The 19,977-nt window shown below is 37.8% G+C and overlaps 1 protein-coding gene across 11 annotated transcripts in view; it reads left to right on the plus strand.

The window, feature by feature from the left end:
* GTDC1 (glycosyltransferase like domain containing 1) overlaps positions 1-19,977 on the plus strand; it is a 424,620-nt gene that overhangs the window by 310,291 nt on the left and 94,352 nt on the right. Inside the window, exon 1 of one of the 11 annotated variants that reach the window (XM_074399731.1) lies at positions 12,168-19,386. The exons of the other annotated variants lie outside the window; for them this stretch is intronic. Within the exon in view, the coding sequence (XP_074255832.1) occupies positions 19,329-19,386 (58 nt within the window). The 5' untranslated portion in view covers positions 12,168-19,328. Of the gene's footprint in view, positions 1-12,167; positions 19,387-19,977 lie in introns of those variants that run through there. 11 annotated transcript variants of the gene reach the window in all.

Below are 19,977 nucleotides of genomic sequence, written 5' to 3' on the forward strand. Positions count from 1 at the left end.
AAGTTGATTATTAGGCACTATATTAATATATGAATTTGATTAATATGGAGAATTTGTGCCAAGGATATTGTGACACCTGGGGAAGAAGATTCATATGGGGTAGGATGGAATTAGGAGAGAAGAGTAATCAGTAAGTAAGGTGATAAGATTAATACTTGCACCTCACTCCAACCCCTTTATTCAAATCATTTGCTAGACTCTAAACTGTAAAGGCCAAACACTGTCTTTCATATGTTTCTTTGCTTAACATAGTGCCTAATAAAAAGTATTCATACAAAATATATTCATGGAATGAATGAATTCTTCTCAACCTCATAGAGATGTCATAAATCTCTTTAGAAATTAGGTGAGATCTATGAGCTCCTGTCTAGAAAAATGCAAATAAATGTAGATGTGTACACATACACACACATAGAGTCACACTATCCTGTATAATTATATACAGGCTATAGAATTGAACCTTTAACACAATATAATTATAATAACACAACAGGAAGATAGTATCTATCTGCCTATTTGAAAACTTTTCAGTACTCTTAGCATAAGTTATCACTTGACAGTGTTTTGACTAAGAGAAAGTAAAAAAGAGGAAAGCAATCTTAAGAATGAAATTTTGATATTGGTGTCTAGTTACGGGTTTTTTCTTGTTCTTTCCTCCTCTCCCTGAGCTTTGCTAGCATGTTTTTTAAAAGCCAGTTCTCAAGCATCTACACAACCAATTTGAATAATATTTCTCAAACAGGTCTTTCCTATTTATCCATAATTTTCTTTGCGTTCTTAGTGCATCTGTACCAATCAGAAATAATGGAAGAAGAGAACAAGTTACAAGGGAGGGCAGGTGGTGGTTGTCATCATTGTTGTTTACATCCTCACTGTCAGGTGTCTGGGAAGTTTTTAGACTCCTACCATGAGCAGTAGCCACCAGTGCAAGGTGAGAAATTCAGTGGGGCTATGTAGAGCAGGCATAAAAATAAATATAAGAAAATATATAAATTCATCAACCAATTCTGGGTCTTTTCTAGGACTCTCCCTCTAATCCTGATACCCAAAACATCACCAATCACCTTGTCATCAACCAATTCTGGGTCTTTTCTAGGACTCTCCCTCTAATCATGATACCCAAAACATCACCAATCACCTTGTCTAGGCTAAGAAGATATGTTGTCTTTCTGGGGAAGTTAGTCTCAGTGAGAAATGATTTTATTGATGTATAGTCTCCCTCTAATAGTTATCAATACATAATTTCAGCTAATCCTTGAAACATCCTTAGGAGGTTGTTCCCATTTGCTAAGTAAAAACAAAAAGCTCAGCTAGGTTATCATATTGACCCAGGGTTATTTACCTGTTAGGTGATGACCTTGAAATTTGAGTCCAGGGTAATTTAATTCTAAAGATATTTTGCTTCTCTCACCCTCCCAGCCCTGTTTCTCAGAAATACGGCCACCTTAGTGACAGGGAAATTTAACTGGCATAGTTACCAGCCCCTCTACTGTTGTGAGCAAAATACGAATAAAATCAAATCAAAGGGCTACCCTTTTGCAAATAAGTCTTTGCCATTAACACCGACAGATTCATTAATCCTAGCAGGCAGAAATTATCAAATATATCTCTTTCAAAGAGTATATCCATATTGTTTTCCATTAGAAGAACAATATGTATTTGTTAGAAGATGAACTAATTGATCCATTCTTTAGTAATCCAGGGAAATTGGATTGTTCTGCTCATCGGTGGAAGCATTGTCTCGTCAACATGGCTCCAGGAGGCCAGGAGTGACCTTGCGTTCTCTGTGCATGTGGCTTGGGTCAGGAGGTGTAAGGCCAACAGGAAGGAACTTCACTGGTCCTCTGGGACTTTAATGTGACTGTAACTTTAAAAATCTCCAATAGCAGAAATATTTTTCCAATATAGCATATAGAGGTTGAGAGTTTGATGTTTAAGTCTCATGAAAATATAATTTGGACTTATAAAAATAAGTACATGTTTTTGTTTGTTTGGGGGGTTTTGTTTGTTGGTTTGTTTTTGTTTTGTTTTGTTTTGTTTTGTTTTGAGACTGAGTCTCGCTGTGTCACCCAGGTTAGAGTGCAATGGCGAAATCTTGGCTCACTTCAACCTTCGCCTTCTAGGTTCAGGCACTTCTCCTGCCTCAGCCTTCCGAATAGCTGGGACTGTAGGCGCGTGCCACCACACTTGGCTAATTTTTTGTATTTTTAAAAGAGACGAGGTTTCACTGTGTTAGCCAGGATGGTCTCAATCTCCTCACCTTGTGATCCACCCACCTGGACCTCCCAAAGTGCTGGGATTACAGACGTCAGCCACCGTGCCCAGCCAGTACATGTTTATTGTAGCTTCCAGGTTCCCTTTCTCTGGCAATAACCTTCATTTTGCAAAACTGAACTTTGTTAAGCAAGTATTTGTGCCAACCACTATACTGAACACTTTCCTATACGTTGTTATTCTTTACCCTCTCAACAGTCCTGTGGCCTTTTTAGAACGGATCATATCAATAATCAGAGCAGAGTGGTATGGTTGCTCTTACAATGACAAGTGATTTCTTTTCTATCAAAATAGGATTTTACAATATTACATTTATGACTTTTGTTATCCTTCCTTCCAAGAAGGGAGAAATGCTATTTATAAGAAGCTTTGTTTAATAATATCAGGTAAACAGAATTCTGTTTTTAAAACTGTTAGAACGGATTGAAGGAGTTTAGATACCGAAAGCCCCCACACGAAGCCAATTCTACAGCACAAGAGCAAGTCCAAAGTGCATCTTAACATTTAAAGCTAGATTGAAATTTAAATTCCACCAACCAGAACTCAGGCTGATACCAGTGTTGATCATAGAAAAAGAGATGTTTCTAATTAACTAACTTTAAAGCCCTATCTTAATCACTTAGAACATTCTTGTGCACATCTGTGCTGCAGGAGTAACTGGATTACCTCCATGGTGTGTGTCTCTGGGTGTGCGTGTGTGTTTAAAGCAATGCTATAACTCTATCCAAATGCGATTCAGCGCTGCTTTAAACTTTAGAAGCAAATGTGTACTTAGTAACATAGTTTAAAACTTGAAACCCTCCTCTACCTTGTATTGCGCTTCTCTTGTAAATTGGGCTTGTTTGCGAAAGGCAGCCGTTTCAAACACTGTGACACAAACATCCCGGAACTTCTTCCCTCTTACTTCAGCCTAACTTAAATGAGCGCCAGAGCCAGGGCCTCTCATGTGGTTTTGCTTCATCTGACAGTGACATCAGTATCTTTCCATTTGTCTTATTTTTGTAAAATTGTGCCCAGAATGAATGGCAAGGCCAGTGAAGGAAACCGAGTCCTAGGAGTAATTTTTCATTAGAGTAAATGAGGTAATGTGATAAACAAGTAAAACCCAATGCAACAACATAGTGAAAAGCTGTGATACAAAATGTTGGATTCTATTCGTATGAGGATTTTCTAAGGCCTTTATACCTTTTGCATGTCTCGTGTCTATATAGGCTGATCAGTGGAAACGTACTTGGTAATCAGATATTTATTTCTATCAATGAATGACCAGATGGCTCCTGCCTCCATTGGAAGAGAACCATTTTGCCTATCCAATAACTCAGGGACATTATGTATAACAAACCGAACAGGAGGATCTTCTCTAGCCCAAGTAAGAAACTACAGCTCCTTTTCTCTACTTTGTAAAGTAGGCAGAGGCTCACAAACGACTTTATTCTTCTTTTTTTTTTTTTTTTTTTTTGAGACGGAGTTTCGCTCTTGTTGCCCAGGCTGGAGTGCAATGGCGCGATCTCGGCTCACCGCAACCTCCGCCTCCCGGGCTCAGGCAATTCTCCTGCCTCAGCCTCCTAAGTAGCTGGGATTACAGGCACGTGCCACCACGCCCAGCTAGTTTTTTGTATTTTTAGTAGAGACGGGGTTTCACCATGTTGACCAGGATGGCCTCGATCTCTCGACCTCGTGATCCACCCGCCTCGGCCTCCCAAAGTGCTGGGATTACAGGCTTGAGCCACCGCGCCCGGCCTATTCTTCTTTTTTAATTGAAATAGTTTGTGTATTTTTCCTACCGAAGTAACACATGCTTATTCTGGAAAACTATGGCAATACAGACAAAATAGGGGAAGAGTGCTTACAAATCAATTTATACTACCTATCACTTGCCGTTCGGAGATTTGATGATGGTGATGAGGATAAAAGGCTGACATTTATTTGAGTACAAAGTCTTGCCTGGATGCTGTGCTAAGTGCTTTACATAAATTAGCTTATTTAATCCTCCCCACAACCCAGTAATGTCAGTAATGGTGTTAATCCCCCTTTGTAGAAGAGGAACTGAAGCCCAGAGATGTTAAGTAAATCATCTGAAGTCACACAGCTGCTAGGTCACATAGTAGAGGGGAGCTAATTGAACCTGACAGTGAGCCCCCATTGATTTCCAAGAGTTAATTGATTAACTCTGTTGTATATATTACAAATATTTTTATACTTTTGTGGGTTGTCTTTCAGTTATATTTATGAAGCTTATGATTTATTATTTTACACAGATGAGTCCATTCTTTTTTTTTTTTTCTTGTTTTTCAATGGTGTTTCACTCTGTCACTCAGGCTGAAGTGCAGTGGCACAATCTTGGCTCTGCAACCTCCTCCTCCTGGATTCAAGTGATTCCCAGCCTCCTGAGTAGCTGGAATCACAGGTGTGTGCCAGCATGCCTGGCTAATTTTTTTGTATTCTTGGTAGAGATGGGGTTTCACCATGGCCAGGCTGGTCCCAAATTCCTGACCTCAGGTGATCCACCCGCCTCAGCCTCCCAAAATGCTGGGATTGCAGGCATGAGCCACCACTTCCGGCCGAGTGTTTTCTTTACTTTTGTAGTTTCTACCTTTAGCACCATGTTTGAAAAGACGTCTTCTAACCCTAGATTATAATGTAGGAAGGAGAAAAATATGCTAGCAGTACCAGAAAAAATTAGCCACAAGCCAGAAAACCATAGTATCTACCCAAGTTGTTACCCACAAGAAGAAGAACTGAGAGTGTGATTGAAGGCAGTGGTGGAAGGGAAACTAAAACTGCTCTCTCATTATACCCTATAAAATCCAACTTATTCAATAGACCAGTTACTTACACATCTGTTCTTGCCTTCTCCTCTCTCCTTCAGGCTCCTGCAGTAGGGACCAGACTGGGAGGGTCCGGATGAGAGAAGAAGGGGGAGTGTGGCTAGTTACATAGATGGAGCTGTTTGAGGGCCTGTCATAGGTGTCAGATGCCTTTGGTTGAGTCTTTTGTGTGGCACTTAGTTATGTTCTTTTGAGACACATGTGTGGAGACCTCATACACAGAGTTAGTACACCTGTCATGGATGAAACTCTATCTGGGTAACTTCTAATCACCTCCTTTTCTCAGGTCATACCCCACTTGCATGTACCTTGCCCTAAAGGCCCTTAAGCATAGTCCTCTCAATACTGTGTAAGCCTAGCTCCCTCCCCCTACCAGTAGGCCCACAGGAAAACACATCAGACATCTTCTTCCTTACAAATGGTAAAAATAGAGATTGCTTCCATGGCTTACCTTTCTCCTTGACTTGCCATGGGGACAACTTTGGTCAGCCTCCTTCCTTCAGAATCTCAAATCACGGCCATCACCATGATCTATGCCCCATATTTTAGGGGGCATGCAATAGGTTCTCCCAAGAATTCTGTGCTCTGTACTAGGAGTGGAATGAGGCAGGTGTTGAGTTTCGGCAGTTTGGCAGTCATCCAGCTTGGGGAAAGAGATGCCAACCCCTCTTCTGGCAGATGTCCCAGTCTCTACCCTTTTCTTACATAAGCTGTTAGAGAGTGATAGGGTAAGAGTATTTTACAGTATTTTTCTGTCTTTAGCAAGTCCTGCAGAGGTGTGCCTAGCACCTCTGTTTAGCGTTTGTAGGTATTAATCCTCAGCATTAGAGCCTCAGCTGAAATGCCAAAATGATAAGAGAAGTCCCATTCCACATCCTACGATATGGAGTTATTTTGTGTTATAGGGCTATCATGTGATAGAAAGATTCTAATTTTTTTTTTCTTTCAAAATAGATTGTTAGTTATCACAGATGCTTTCTGATTGGTGTATTACTTTTTAAATAGTAGTCCAAGCCATCAGTAAATTGATATTCATTTCTTCTAGAAGTATAACCCCATTACAATAAAATGAAAAAAAAAATTATATCAAAGGAGTGTTCTATGTAGCAAAGCTATTTCTGTGTCACAGTGTGTAGTCCTTCAAAGCAGTGTTTTGTTGATCTTAGTGACAACAAATTCAGTCTATCTAATAATACTGCATAGCAGGTCTTCATTCTCTTTCCTGTTGATGTGACAGTCACTCTTTAATGAAACCTTACTTTGTATACCATTTGCATTGTAGATCAGGAATGAAGAGCTGAGTTTGCTTAAGCTATAGCTGATCTGTTTATACTTTGTATATTCGTCCATCAAGAAATAATTACCCTTCAACCAGCCTTCCTCTTTCCACTTCATATATGCAAGCCACCTAAATAAAATATACTCAAACTCCCAGGACCCAGAAAAGCATAGAATAGTGTATGCATACCCTTTTCCACTTCTCCATACCAAGGCATTCATTCTTTCAGCAACTGCATAGTAAGCACATACCGTGGGCCATAAACCTGCTAGACAACAGAGTTGATTTTGCTCATTTATTTACCACAGGGAAGTAAAGAATAAGATTTGTTTTAATTCAAGTTCTGTAAAATTGGAATGTTATTTCTGGCTTAACAAAGATATTGTTACACAATTTTTGGTATCTCATTGATTTGTTGCCCGTAATTCTCTGTTGGAATACATCTACACATGGATTGGTTTTAAATGGCCTTCAGCAGTTTACTGCAGGGCCATCTGGCCATTTGCTGTCTGTATTCCCAAACTAATATCTAGTTGTAGAATAATCTGGCTTTTGACACCGTTAGGACTCAGTTATACTCTGGCATACATTTCTGAAGTGTTAAATGTGTATAAAATATAACAGGTATTGTTGATTCAGGTGATATACACAATACTTTAAGATAGCCCATGCAGACTCTCAATACATCTAAATAATAGAATAATTACCTTTTTAAGTTATAAGAAATTTTTTTTATTTTATATGAGAACTCCATTGAATAATACTTTTTCTAGAATATTATATGTTTAAAGGTATACAGTTTTCAATTATATCTAATTTTGTATTTATGGAGATGTTTGTATGTCTTTGTGGCCATGACCCACAATGATATTAACACAAACTCTGAATTTGTATATTGTCTCTACTGAGAATATTTGTCCATATTCATGAACTTACTTTTCAAAGAAAAGATGTTCCAAGGTGGAAAGTAAAATCTCTTCTGGAAATAATGTTGTAACTCACAATAATATTCGCTGTTTTCTGAAAGAAGACCATGAATTGTTGCGATCTTTAAAGAACCAACATGCAATATTTGTTTAAAGCTCTGAAGAAAGAAATTCAACTATAGAATGTTAAAAGGTCTGATTTATCTTCTAATTATTTTTCCCGTAAGAGCAAGATTTGAGTTTGAGTGGGCACTCTATAAATATCTGCTGGTGCCTAATAGCTTAGGTAAATATCTTACACTTTAGAACACTAGTTCTTTTTTTTCTTTCTTTCTTTTTAAAGAAAGATAGAATCTGGATTCAAACCCCTTTCCATTGGCTCACTTCGGTGCATCAGTAGCTCTTCCAAGTCATGCTGAGTAATGCCTAGAAGTGAACTTCACCTTCCTCACCTCTTCACGAAACCTCTTCTATGTTTTCTATCCATTATCTAGCCCAGTTTGAACAAGTCGACTGCCTCTTACAACTCACTATTGGATTAGACTGTCAAGAACTTCAGATACTAGAATTTCTGGATAGAGAAGATGAAGTAGGTTTTAAAAAATGGCATAAGAAATAAACTGAAAACATGAGAAATAAAAACTATACTATAAAACATAATGCATATTTTTAAAGGACTACATATAATTTTTATATATTCATCAAAATTAACTCAGTAGGCCGGGTGCGGTGGCTCACACCTATAATCCCAGCTCTTTGGGAGGCCGAGGCGGGTGGATCACGAGGTCAAGAGATCGAGACCATCCTGGTCAACAAGGTGAAACCCCGTCTCTACTAAAAATACAAAAATTAGCTGGGCATGGTGGCGCGCACCTGTAGTCCCAGCTAATCAGGAGGCTGAGGCAGGAGAATTGCTTGAACCCCGGAGGCAGAGGTTGCGGTAAGCCAAGATCGCGCCATTGCACTCCAGCCTGGGTAACGAGCAAAACTCCGTCTAAAAAAAAAAAAAAAAAAAAGAAAATTAACTCAGTGGACATGCAAAGTATTACACATTGATAAAAAGAGAATTCACAACCTAGAAACTAGATACTAAAAATTTTAAAGTATGTAGCAAAATGGAAGAAGATATTGAAAATAGGGAAGGTGTTGGGCATAGCAGCAGGAGTCCGCAGTCTCAGCTACTTGGGAAACTGAAGTGAGAGAATTGCTTGAGTGAGCTTCAGTGAGTTGTAATCATGCCACTGCACTCCAGCCTGGGCAACGCAGCAAGACCCCATCTTAACATCTGTTTCCTATTTGTTCTTTTTAAAATTTCATATATATATATGTATATATATGTATATATATGTATGTGTATATATATGTGTGTATATATATGTGTGTATACACATATATACACACACATATATATACACACAACATATATATACACACATATATACACACATATATATGTGTGTATATACACATATATATACACACATATATACACACATATACACACATATATACACATATGTATACACACATATATATACACACACATATATGTATACACATATATATATACATACATATATATACACATACATATATACATATATACATATATATATATGAAATTTTAAAAAGAATAAATAGGAAACAGATGTTAAGATCTTAAAAGATGAGAATCCAACATATGTTTAATAGGAGTTTCAGGAGGAAAAACTAGAGAAAAATTAAGAGGCAATATTCAAAGAGATTTTTGGACAGTATTTCCAGAGATTACAAAAATGATGAATCCCAAAGATACTGCATGTAGTTAGGTTTAAAAGATCAGAGAGTACAACCAAAGGTTTATAACAAAAAGCAAAATTTTCTTCCTCAGTCCTCCCTACCCTCACACCCCATACCTTCCTCAGAGGCTACCCTCTGACAAAATTGTAGTCATTTCTTATCTTGCTGTTTCTTGATTTTTTTTTTTAATGTGAGAAATCTATTGACTTTCCTGCCTTTGGAAATGATTTAGTTAGCTCTCTTTTATAAGCACAGACGCATACACACATTTTTCCTCACCCTGTTTTTCAAATATGACTATATCTCAACTTTTGGTTAAATAAATATTCTGTGTTTACAGCATTATTACTATGTAAAGTGTTCCCTGCTGAGCCTTATTGTGTTCTATGATTAGATTTCCTTTCTCAAACAACTCTTCATTTTTTCCTAGAGCTAATTATTACATTGGCTTTATTTGTTTGGTTTCTTGTCACTATCAACAAATCCATTCCCAGGCACTGTCACTATCACTAATTCATCTGCTCAATGTCGACCACATTAGGAAATCTGTCATTTCCATTTTTTTTCTTGGACTCTACCTTCCTGGAGGCCTCAATTCTCTTGCTTCTGTTTGTTCTATTTGCACCTTGGGGCCTTGGCTCAACTATGTCGTGGATTCTATGTCTTTCTCTTCCTTGGTTTACTTTTTTCCTAAAGAGGAGCACGTCCACCAGTATCTTCTCAAGAAAAAGAGTACATAAGAGCCTTGCATGCCCGAAAATGACTCTAGTCTACCTCACATTTGATTGATATTTGACTGAGTATTAAACTCTCATTGGAAATCATTTATTTCAAAAGTTTGAGGTCATATTTCATTGTTTCTGCTTTTTAAACTTCCTCCTGAGAAGTCTGACCACAGTCTTTTTTCTGATTCCTTGCATGTGACTCCACTTGCTCCCTCACCCAAAAGGTATTAGGACCTTCTGATTTACCTCTAGTATTCTGAAATTCTATAATGATTCTACCTGGATTAAATTTTTGTTGCTTTGTTATTCTGAAACTCAATCCATTAGTACAAAGAAATTTCTTATATTTTTTTCTTTGATTTTCTTCCCACTTTATTTTCTCTGTATTCACTTCCTTTAGTTCCTAAATTGACCTTATTTTATCTCTTTTCCCATATTCCTTATTTTTGTTTTTGTTTTTATTGTGATTTCTACAAGAGTTTCTCTACTTTATCTTTCAGCCCTTCCATTGATTTTTTTTTTTTTTAGTTATGATATTTTTAATTGCAAGCAGTTTTTCTTGTTCTTTGATGTACTTTCTTATTGCATTTGTATTTTCTGCCATGGATGCAAAATCTTATCATTGTGGATATTTCTTATAGGTTTTTTGTTGTTTTTTGTTTTTTTTTTTTAAGTTTTCTTCTGTCCTCTACATTGTCTCGGTTTCTTCTAAGTGAAACAGGAAAAGTTCCCTTGTCCCCTAGCAGGGCGTATGATGAGGGTGTGACTCGCTTCTTCAGTACTCCACTGTGCAAACCTCTAGGGGAGCATACAGATGTGCAGGCTGTGGGGCTCTGACCCCATGCATTATCTAGGAGTAAACGTTTACAGCTGAAGCCCCAGTGGGTATGTGTTACAGGGTGCTGTTTTAGTTTTGCCGTCTATAGGCGGCTTGTCTTAACTAGTTCAATTAGACCTCTACTTTGTCACAAGGACGGAGGGCTTTCTGTAGCCTGGGTTCTTGCCTTGGTGTACCAGAAGAATCGAATCACACCTGGGACTGAACAGTGAGTGCAAGGTATTATTGAGTGGAGGTAGCTCTCAGCAGATGGAGGAAGCCAGAAGGGGACTGAGTGGGAAGGTTTTCCCCTAAACTCCACATTGTTCTGCCAGTCGGTGTCCTGCGGGCCCAGTTCCTGTCAGTGGGTTCCTCTCAATGTCCAGCCACCTGTATGCTCCTCTGCTAATGTGCTCCTCTCAATGTCCAGCCGCCTGTCTCAATGTCCAGCTGCCTGTGTGTCTACCTGCTGGGGGTCTCAGGGTTTTTATAGGCACAGCATGGGGGTGTGGCAGGCTAGGGTGTCTTGGGAAATGCAACATTTGGGCAGGAAATACAACATTTGGGCAGGAAACGCCTGTCCTCACATAGGTTCCTGGGGGTGGAGCCCTAGCCAAGGACCCCACCCTCCAATACCCAGTAGTTCCCTTACCCCATTCTGTATCATTTAAAGGGACCGCACACTTCCCTTTCCAGCACTTCCATATCACAAATTCCCTTTTTATGTTTTGTCTTGTTTATTCCATGTTAAGACTTTTCCTCAAGTGTCTGGTGGTTCCTGACTATCCATTCCTATTGAAGAGCAAGACTGAGAGGTGATTAGAAATTCTCTGTTCAGAGACAGGGCTTGTTGACTGGTGACCTTTCTCATGAAATGAACAAACATATTAAATTGTTTTGTTGTGGCATCCCCCACATTTCTGTTTCACTAAATCAGTCTAGTTAGTTTCTAGAGAAAGGCTCTTATTTTCTAGAAGGGGAATCTCCAGCTATCTGGGAATCAAATAGGTGAACGTTTCTGGACAAACACCACCAATGAATGGGCATACTTTCACTTCACTCACCCTTGCCTTTTGCCTTGCCTGGTCTCTGGTTTAACCGCTCAAGTTAGGAAGCATCCTTTCTGCTGCTGAAGTGGGAACTGCATGGGCTTAGAGAGGTTATCAAGGTGTTTGATTTCACTCTATGTAAAATCGCTATCAATTCTTCTGTTTTCAGTTCTGCTCCACTAGTGCACCTCCATAGAGAAGAACCTGGACTGATAAGTTCCTGAGCCTTTCAGAGTTTCTGTGGAACAGGCAACCTTTTTGGCTAAAACCATACAGACGCGCACACACACACACACACACACACACACACACAAACACACCCATCCATCCTGCATTCTTAATGGATATTCTGCCTTCTCCTGTCTGCTCAACCACCACTCATCCATCTGCTTTCCATCTTCTGCAATTTGGTTCACATTCTTTTCCATTGCAGTCCTTCCCAGTTTTTCTTTTTATCCTAGTGAGCGTTTGCCTTTTAAATAAATTTCCTACCATTATTTTAGTAGGGATTGAAAGGCAAGGGAGGATTGAAAAGGTAGATCGGTGTTTGCTCTACCATCTTTGCCCCAATCCATTCAAGCTGTATCTGGAATGTTTATCCAGACTCAATCTGGCCCCTCACTTGTATCATTAAGGACAGAAAGAACTCTCCCTGCTTATTTTTCAGGCCTCATCTTTTGTCCCTCCCCTCCCCATATCTTCCCATCTACCTCTGCCCAGTCAATGCTCTGGCCGTATTTTGCTTTTTATCTCTGGACCATGTTCTCTCTTTCCCTGGGCTTTATGCTCATGCTGTTACTCTTAGCACAACCCAGCTCTTGCTCCTGTACCTGGCTAACTTCTAATTAGCATGAAGGTCATGACTTCAGATCATCTTCTCTAGAGAGCCTTCCCTGGTACTAACTCCTTTTCTAAGGCTGATTCTCATCTTGTAGTAGCGAGTTCTTTCCTGATTGAAGCACCTACGTTATATGTTCCATGAGGATATCTTAGCTAATTTACCTGGCAGATAGTAGGCACCCTAATTTTTGTTGAATGATGAGTGACTGTTTCTTTTGCTGAATCTCTTTTACTCAGTATTTTCACTGAGTATTTGCTGTCTTTGCCTTCAAGCCTTGCTTATATTGTGGTACTGAGTAATGGCCCAGCAAGTCAGATATTTCAAATGCATCCATCTGTTTTATTTTTGCTCCCTTTTTCCTAAGAAGTACTAAAAAATGTAGAAAAGCTGAAGTAAGTAGAAGTGTTTATATATCATTTTGTATACTTAAAGGTTTTATTTCAGATGTAAAATTAACAAAGTTATGTTTTCCAATATTCTGGATGAGGTCAGTTTCTACGGCTTAAAAATTAGATAGCAATATAATCAGAATTTGAATTGAATCAATACTTAGTGTCCTAACATTTAATGTGAGAGCCAAAAGAAAAAAAGGTGGTTGTGCTGAAAGTTGGCTTTGCTGGTAATTTTGATATATTCAGGTTGTGGATAGGCAAATGAAAAAGAAAAAAAGACTAGATTTTTGATGTCCATCTGTTCATGCTTCAGAGATCTGGAAACTGAAGTTTTAAATTTTCTGGTTTTATTTTCCTGGTTTATGCAGTTTTAAGAAGGAAAATGACAGAACCTCTCAGAAAAATGAAGGAATACAAGTAAAGACAAGGAAAAGTGCAAGGTAGAAAACAGTCGTAGGAAAGACATAATAGAAACGGAGGAATATATTCATTTAATTAATAACATTGGATCTTTTAGCAATTAATGCATCTCTAGGTATAAGTACAATTATTTGATTAGTATACAAATGAAAAGAAGATAACATTAAAAGTACCTGCCTTTAGTGGATGGCTAAAGTATAAGAAGTAATAAGAAAAATGCATCTTGAAGAACACAGGGGTCCCTAGTTGATAAAGTAGGCTCAACTATGAAAGGGTCAGTGGAGTGTTGGACTAGAGGTTTTAGAATGTTGAGTGTTTCTCTAATAACAATTAAATTCAATGATGATCTTTACCACTATTATCAATAATAAAAAATAGTGATCAGTAATACTGAGTTCTTAATATGTGCCAAGCAACATGGAAACATAATTCTGCACAGTAGTGTTACTGTTATTCCCATTTTACAGATGACACAACTGATTCTTAGAGAAAAGACTTTTCTCAGGTAAGCTAAAAAGTGAATTTTCAGTGTAAATTCAGAGCCCTGAATTTACAACCAGTCAATATGCCTAGACCCCTTTTTTGCCATTTTGCCTCTTAATAAGATAATCATTAGACTTGATTAGATGCTTAATCATTATTACCTCTGTGAGAATTTTAAGACTAGCCTCATTCTCATTGTTCAGATGAGAAAACTCAGGTTTAGAAAGATTAAATGACTTTATTCACAACCACATTTTAAAGAAAAATTCCTTTCCTGAAACACAAATATTTATTATTTATTTACTTATTTTAATTTTTTAAAAAGTAACATTTGGCTTTAGAATAAAATTTACAAACATTTCTCCTTTTTATTCCCCACGTTTTCTCATCACTATTGATAGTCAACTTGTTATTCTTTCAAAATAGTGTATTTTTGTCACTATCTATCAACAGAAATATAGTGTCTCCTTTTCTGTTACTATTCTGATACTCTGTTCAGGAAATTTGACCCATCATATTGTTGTCCTATTGCCCTTTTTCTATCATAGTATTCTGTAAAATCATGTCATGCTCCAAAAGAATCTCTCAAATTAGAAACACTGCCCTAGGATAATCCTTACATTAGTTTGGAAAGAAGAAAGTTATTCTTTCTTCCGTACCAGTACATTTTCCCATCCTATTTTCAGCCTCCAAATAATGGCTTTCCCAAAAAATCATGGAATAGAACATGCTTAGAAATCATTTTTAGGGTTTCCATTAATGCTTTATTGTTGCTGTAGGAGATATTGATTCCAACGGTTATGAGAGCATTTACTTGTGGACAAAGTAAATTCTTACACAGAAAGTAGAGCAAATGTACATGGGAAACAGCAACTTCCTCTTGCTTGGAAGACATTACTTCAGATCCATATTGGGAAAACCTTTCATTGTTCTATACCATCATCTTATTAAGTGAGGTGAATAAATAGAAGCTTTTGAAACTTGGCTTCTGAGTTACAAATAGAAAAAATGATATGCAGATTATTAAGTTTGAAAAACATTAAGTCTTTTGAATGATAGAGATAACACAGTTTAGTAAACATGGTTTAGTTTAAAGATTATGTGGGTAATTTACAATTTGGGGGGCCAACAGACCAAAATCAGTATGTATGAAATGTCACTACACATACTAAAAGCTTCATAGTGCAGACACGACCTCTTAAACATGGAAGAGTCTTAAGTGTTTTTTGAATGAACATTTGCTGAGTCAACACAGTGACTCATTCAATGATTGACTAGGGAATGTAGTGTTACCCAACGTGACTTAAGTATGGACATCATGTAGGGGAGCAAGGAATGGTGCGTTTACTTAGATTTACTCAGCTCCTACTACATGTCATGCCTGACACATGTTCTCCTTTTTAATGCTCTTGAGAAATTGACAAGAGCAGATATTACTAGCCTGTTTTACAGATTAGAAAACCGAGGTTCAGAGAAATTAACTGATTTGAATAAACTCCAAAATTGAAGAAATGCCTGTGCAATCCTCTGTACCAACACAGCGATGAGTGGAGTAACTTGAGGTCCTTGACAGAGATTTCTTTACCTGTCCCCCAAAATAATCTTCCTCACAGGCTTACTGTAGTACCTGAACATATCCCACTTGTGATTAGTTCCCTTGAATTAAGGTATTGCCTCTGTTGAAATGCATTGAGCACAAAATATGATGAATGCATTGTGACAATTTAAGATTAGTTTCCAACAAGACCAGTAACAGAGAGCCCAGCATGATTCAGAGCTGGACCCAGATGGGACTTAGTTTCAAGGTAGGCTGCAAGGAGACCCATAGTGGCAGTGGTGGAGTAGGGGGTGATTGGGTATTGGGAGTTACCTGGGTACTGAGAAAGTAGTATAAAGACCTTGGGAAATTGACCACCAGTGGGCGGAGAATGTTTTAAAGTGGAGGTAGGAAAATAAAGACTTCCTGTTTTCAGTTTAGCCTAGGGCTCTGCCAAACTGTGTTGAATTACTAGAGTAAACCTTGTGTAAACGAGAGAGTTTTGTTGTTGTTCTTAGAGAGCTCTTTTTAGGGGGGAGTAGGGATCGTGAGAAGTGAGTGTACATATGTTAGCAAGGATGGCTCTGGGTTTGATAAACATTTGTTCTGGCAACATGCAAGGTAGCTTTTCTTATTCTCATACATTCATAAGGACCTTAAATTTTCTGCGTGGGAGGAATATATCCTAAAGGGATTTTATAAAATTGAATAAGACAAACTGCTCATACTAGTAGGCAGTTAAATTAGCAATGTATACAATCTAAAACACTTCGAAATTAAGAGAGAATGGGAAATTTAGGCATAATTATTTAAGTTAAATAATGCTAATCACATAAACTGTGTTGCCAGAAGAGGCCATATAAGCAAATGGTATAAATGAGGTTATCTGAAAAGTGTTAGATTTTCAGAAATGACTCTTAAAAATAGTAGTGGGAAATAAAAATATAAAGGAACGGGCTGCTGAAAATAGAACCATCTTTTCCTTATGACAGCCCATATATATCTCAGCTATTGAAAGGACAGACATCAGGAAATGATGCACCTTTTAAAGCAGAGAAGAGGAAGCTAAAGCTTCTTTTTAACAGTGGAATATTCTCTTTTCAATGGAAGATGCTGCTGTCTTTGCTAAGTGTCTTATCCCTGAGACCACTCATGGCTAATAAGGTCAGTCTGATAACTACAGATGTTCTTCCCATTTCAGCGTGCATTACTCAGGCCAGTAAGTGGTGTTTGCTTGTTAATTTTGACTATAGCTAGTTTCTGTGGATCCCATTTTTCTGTCTTATCACAGATTCTTCATAGTCTAAGCAAGACACTCTTGCTCAGTATCCTCTCACGGACTGCTGTCAGTATTTCATGTTGGCTTTAAAAGTTTGTACCATGAGAGGCAAAATTTCAGGTACCAAGCATTGAATATCTAACAACATAGCCTCACAGCCATGGTGGGGCCTAGCAGGTGTTCCCCCAGAGCGTTTGTGTGGTGTGCATCATGACTGGCTCATCTGTGATTCAGGTATATTTAAATAATGTTCTGCCAGAGTTTGTTACTGAAACATCCTTCAGAGACGTGCCACCTTTTTTATGAATATTAGCTTTTAGCCATTACCAGCAAAGCAAAGCATGCAGCCATACTGCAGCCAACCAGCCAACGATAAGTGTGTCTTTCTGTTTTATGTTGTAGTCTCCAAACATCCAGTTTTATATTGATATGGGTTTCCTTGCTTTTGATTCCTTTATTTAGTGAAGATAATGTAGCGGAGAAATAGGGGTGTATGTGTACGCATGAATATGCTGTATTAAAATTTTTACTTTCAAACTTTATAAGTTATAGAAATCTGCTCATCATGTAAGTGATATATTGAACGCATGTGAGCTAGCATGATTTTTTAATTATCTGTGACATTTGCTTATGTGGCTAGATTCTAAAAATGTTAATTTTATAATTAATTTCCAACACATTGTGTGGCAACAATGAATAGTTTTGGTTGTAAATCACCCAAGGCCTTAGATCGCTGAACTGCCTCAATGTGTCTTCCCAGTTAGTTTTAGAAAAGTTATTTAATTTCCATTTTCTTTTTCCTCAGTTTGGTTTCTATCCAGTAATCCACAGAAATCATTTTGATAAAAACTTGATATTTATTCTGCTGTCATCCATATTAGCCTTGAACCATATTTTCTGTCACTTTTTCACTGGTTCTCCTGCTTTCTTTCAGATGTCCTTTTGTCTACTGGTATGTCACATTGGTGTATGGCTTCAGGTTTGGGTTTCATCATTTTCCATGTAAATGTATTTCTCATTCCTTTTGCAATCTCTGTTATATGAAATATGCTACCACCCATCTTGCTGTTCCATGCTTCTCAGACTCTGGCTAATCACCTCCTAAGACCTCAAGTAATATTTCATAGAGTAACCTTTGTTGACCATTAATTCTTAAGCTGTGTCCTGCAGGGATGGGCGAGGAGGAGGACAGGTTATGTTCCATTAAGTGTGGGAAACAATTAACATATCCCCATCACATATTAGGTGCTCAATAAGTACTTTTTGAATGAACGAAAGTGTTACTGAATGAACATGTTTGTAATATACAGTACCATGTACTTTGGGGAGTTCTATAGTAAAGAAATCTTTACCTTTATTTAACTCAGCATTTTCCAAACTTGTTTTCCAATAAAACCATCTCTGGTGCAACATCTACATGTATTTCATGGAATTAGTGTTGCACAAAACACACCTGTGAAACACCAGCCTAAAGGATACAACTACTCCTCCCTCCCCCAAACCTGAGCTATAACATAGGACACACTGAGCTTCAACATCTCCCTCTCTCTTTGGCTGCCCCATATGTAGGCCAGCTTCCTTATTCTAGTTGCTAACACCCTCATATCTTTCCTGGCTCAAATACGGAATAATCTTTTATCCATTACGCTTTCTTTCTCTTTAATCATACACTAATTCGTATCATTTTTTTTTTCACCTGCTATCTTCCAAATGTGTTTTGAGAAACAAGATGACTAATAATCTCTGTCCTATGGACTTTTATCCTTGGGCATTTATTTATGAGATTATAGGTTGAACTTACTATTTTAAGTACTTTTTATTAAAATCTCTCAAAAAAACACGCGTTTTCAGCCATGACATTTCCTTCAATGGCACATGAATCAACATGAATGTCCAAAGTTGACTTGTTTCATGTTAACCTTATTGCCTGCCTTTTGACTGCCTCTGTGAGTCAACTGCAAGGACTGTAGCCTCTTGACTATAGCAGAAATAAGCTAAGGTGACCAGAGCATTTCTTTTGCTTACCATCAATCTTAGTGACATTTAAAACTTCTCTCAAATCTAGTCTTTTCCTGGTTGATCTGAAAAGAAAGATTTGGCCATTCTTACAGGTCCATCTTAGGTTTGTGTTTAGACATGGGGACTGTGGTGAGGGGTATATATTTAGGTCCAGAAAGTGCTTGTTCCAACTGTGTCTTTAAACATTGCCCAACATAGTACTGGGGTTTTGTGGCAATGCCTCTGGAGCCATACTGGTGGACAGAGGTGGGGAGGAAGGGAATTTGAGAGGATGGGCAGCAGGAAGAGGCTCTGTTTCTATTTCACATATGGGTTATTGGTTGGAAAGGAGTTGGGGGTGGAGGTCCCATGGCTAATAACAGATTGGAAATGATTATGGCAATCAGAATATTTCTAAAGATAGAAACAGGCTCTGGTGAAATTTCTAAGAGATTTCAAAACAGGAAGAAGCATTCTGTAAGATGGACAGTAAAATTTCTTTAAGAAAAGGGGAAATTATTAAATGAGAAACCTGACATACACAGATTACTGTTTTTCTTCTGACCCTTTCTTTTCTCTCTGTCACTTCTTACCTCAGGACCTTTTCTCTTCTCATTAGCACCTCCACCAGAGTTGGAACTGGGAAAGAGAAAGGAAGTGTTCAGACATGTGCCTATTTGCATAGTCACGTCATTGAGTTAATGCCAGGACAGCACAAACGTTTGGTCCAGTTCTATAGAAAAACCAGTTTTCACCCCATCAGGGAGGTATTATTTACTTTTTTTATTAGCATAGAGCAGCTTATATTGCCAGGCTTCTCTTAACTGTACATTATAAATAGTGTCTGATTAAGAATGTTCTGGATGGGTTAATTAGTGTGGTGACTATTATTAAGCAAACTGCTTGTTAGTAATATGCCTATTTGATCTTGGTATTGATGTGAAGTAATTGACCATAGAGCTACATTTAGAAAAGCTGAAATAAAGTTTTTTTTTATTTCTATTATGGCAGTAAATTGTTTATATTAAACATGTCTGTGAAAATATGAGTTTCATGGCGCAGAGAATCAGAATAGACTGTGTGGGATGGCAGACGTGGTTTGTTTTGTTTTGTTTTTAGAATTATTAATACATTTGTCCAGCCTATTTCAAGACTAGCTTTATTGTAACAAAGTAGCACAAAAATATTTCAGCTTTTGCCTTCATTCTTGCCACATAGTATATGAAAACTAAAGTGTTTTTCACTTTCCCCAACTAAAGGTAATACCCTGTTAGATTTAGCTAATTGCCTAAATACTTATTTTGGTGATGATCACTATAACGAATAGATTATAAGAAAAATATGAAAAGA

The sequence above is a fragment of the Saimiri boliviensis genome, chromosome 5 (assembly GCF_048565385.1).
Source record: "Saimiri boliviensis isolate mSaiBol1 chromosome 5, mSaiBol1.pri, whole genome shotgun sequence".
Classification (NCBI taxonomy): Eukaryota; Metazoa; Chordata; class Mammalia; order Primates; family Cebidae; genus Saimiri; species Saimiri boliviensis.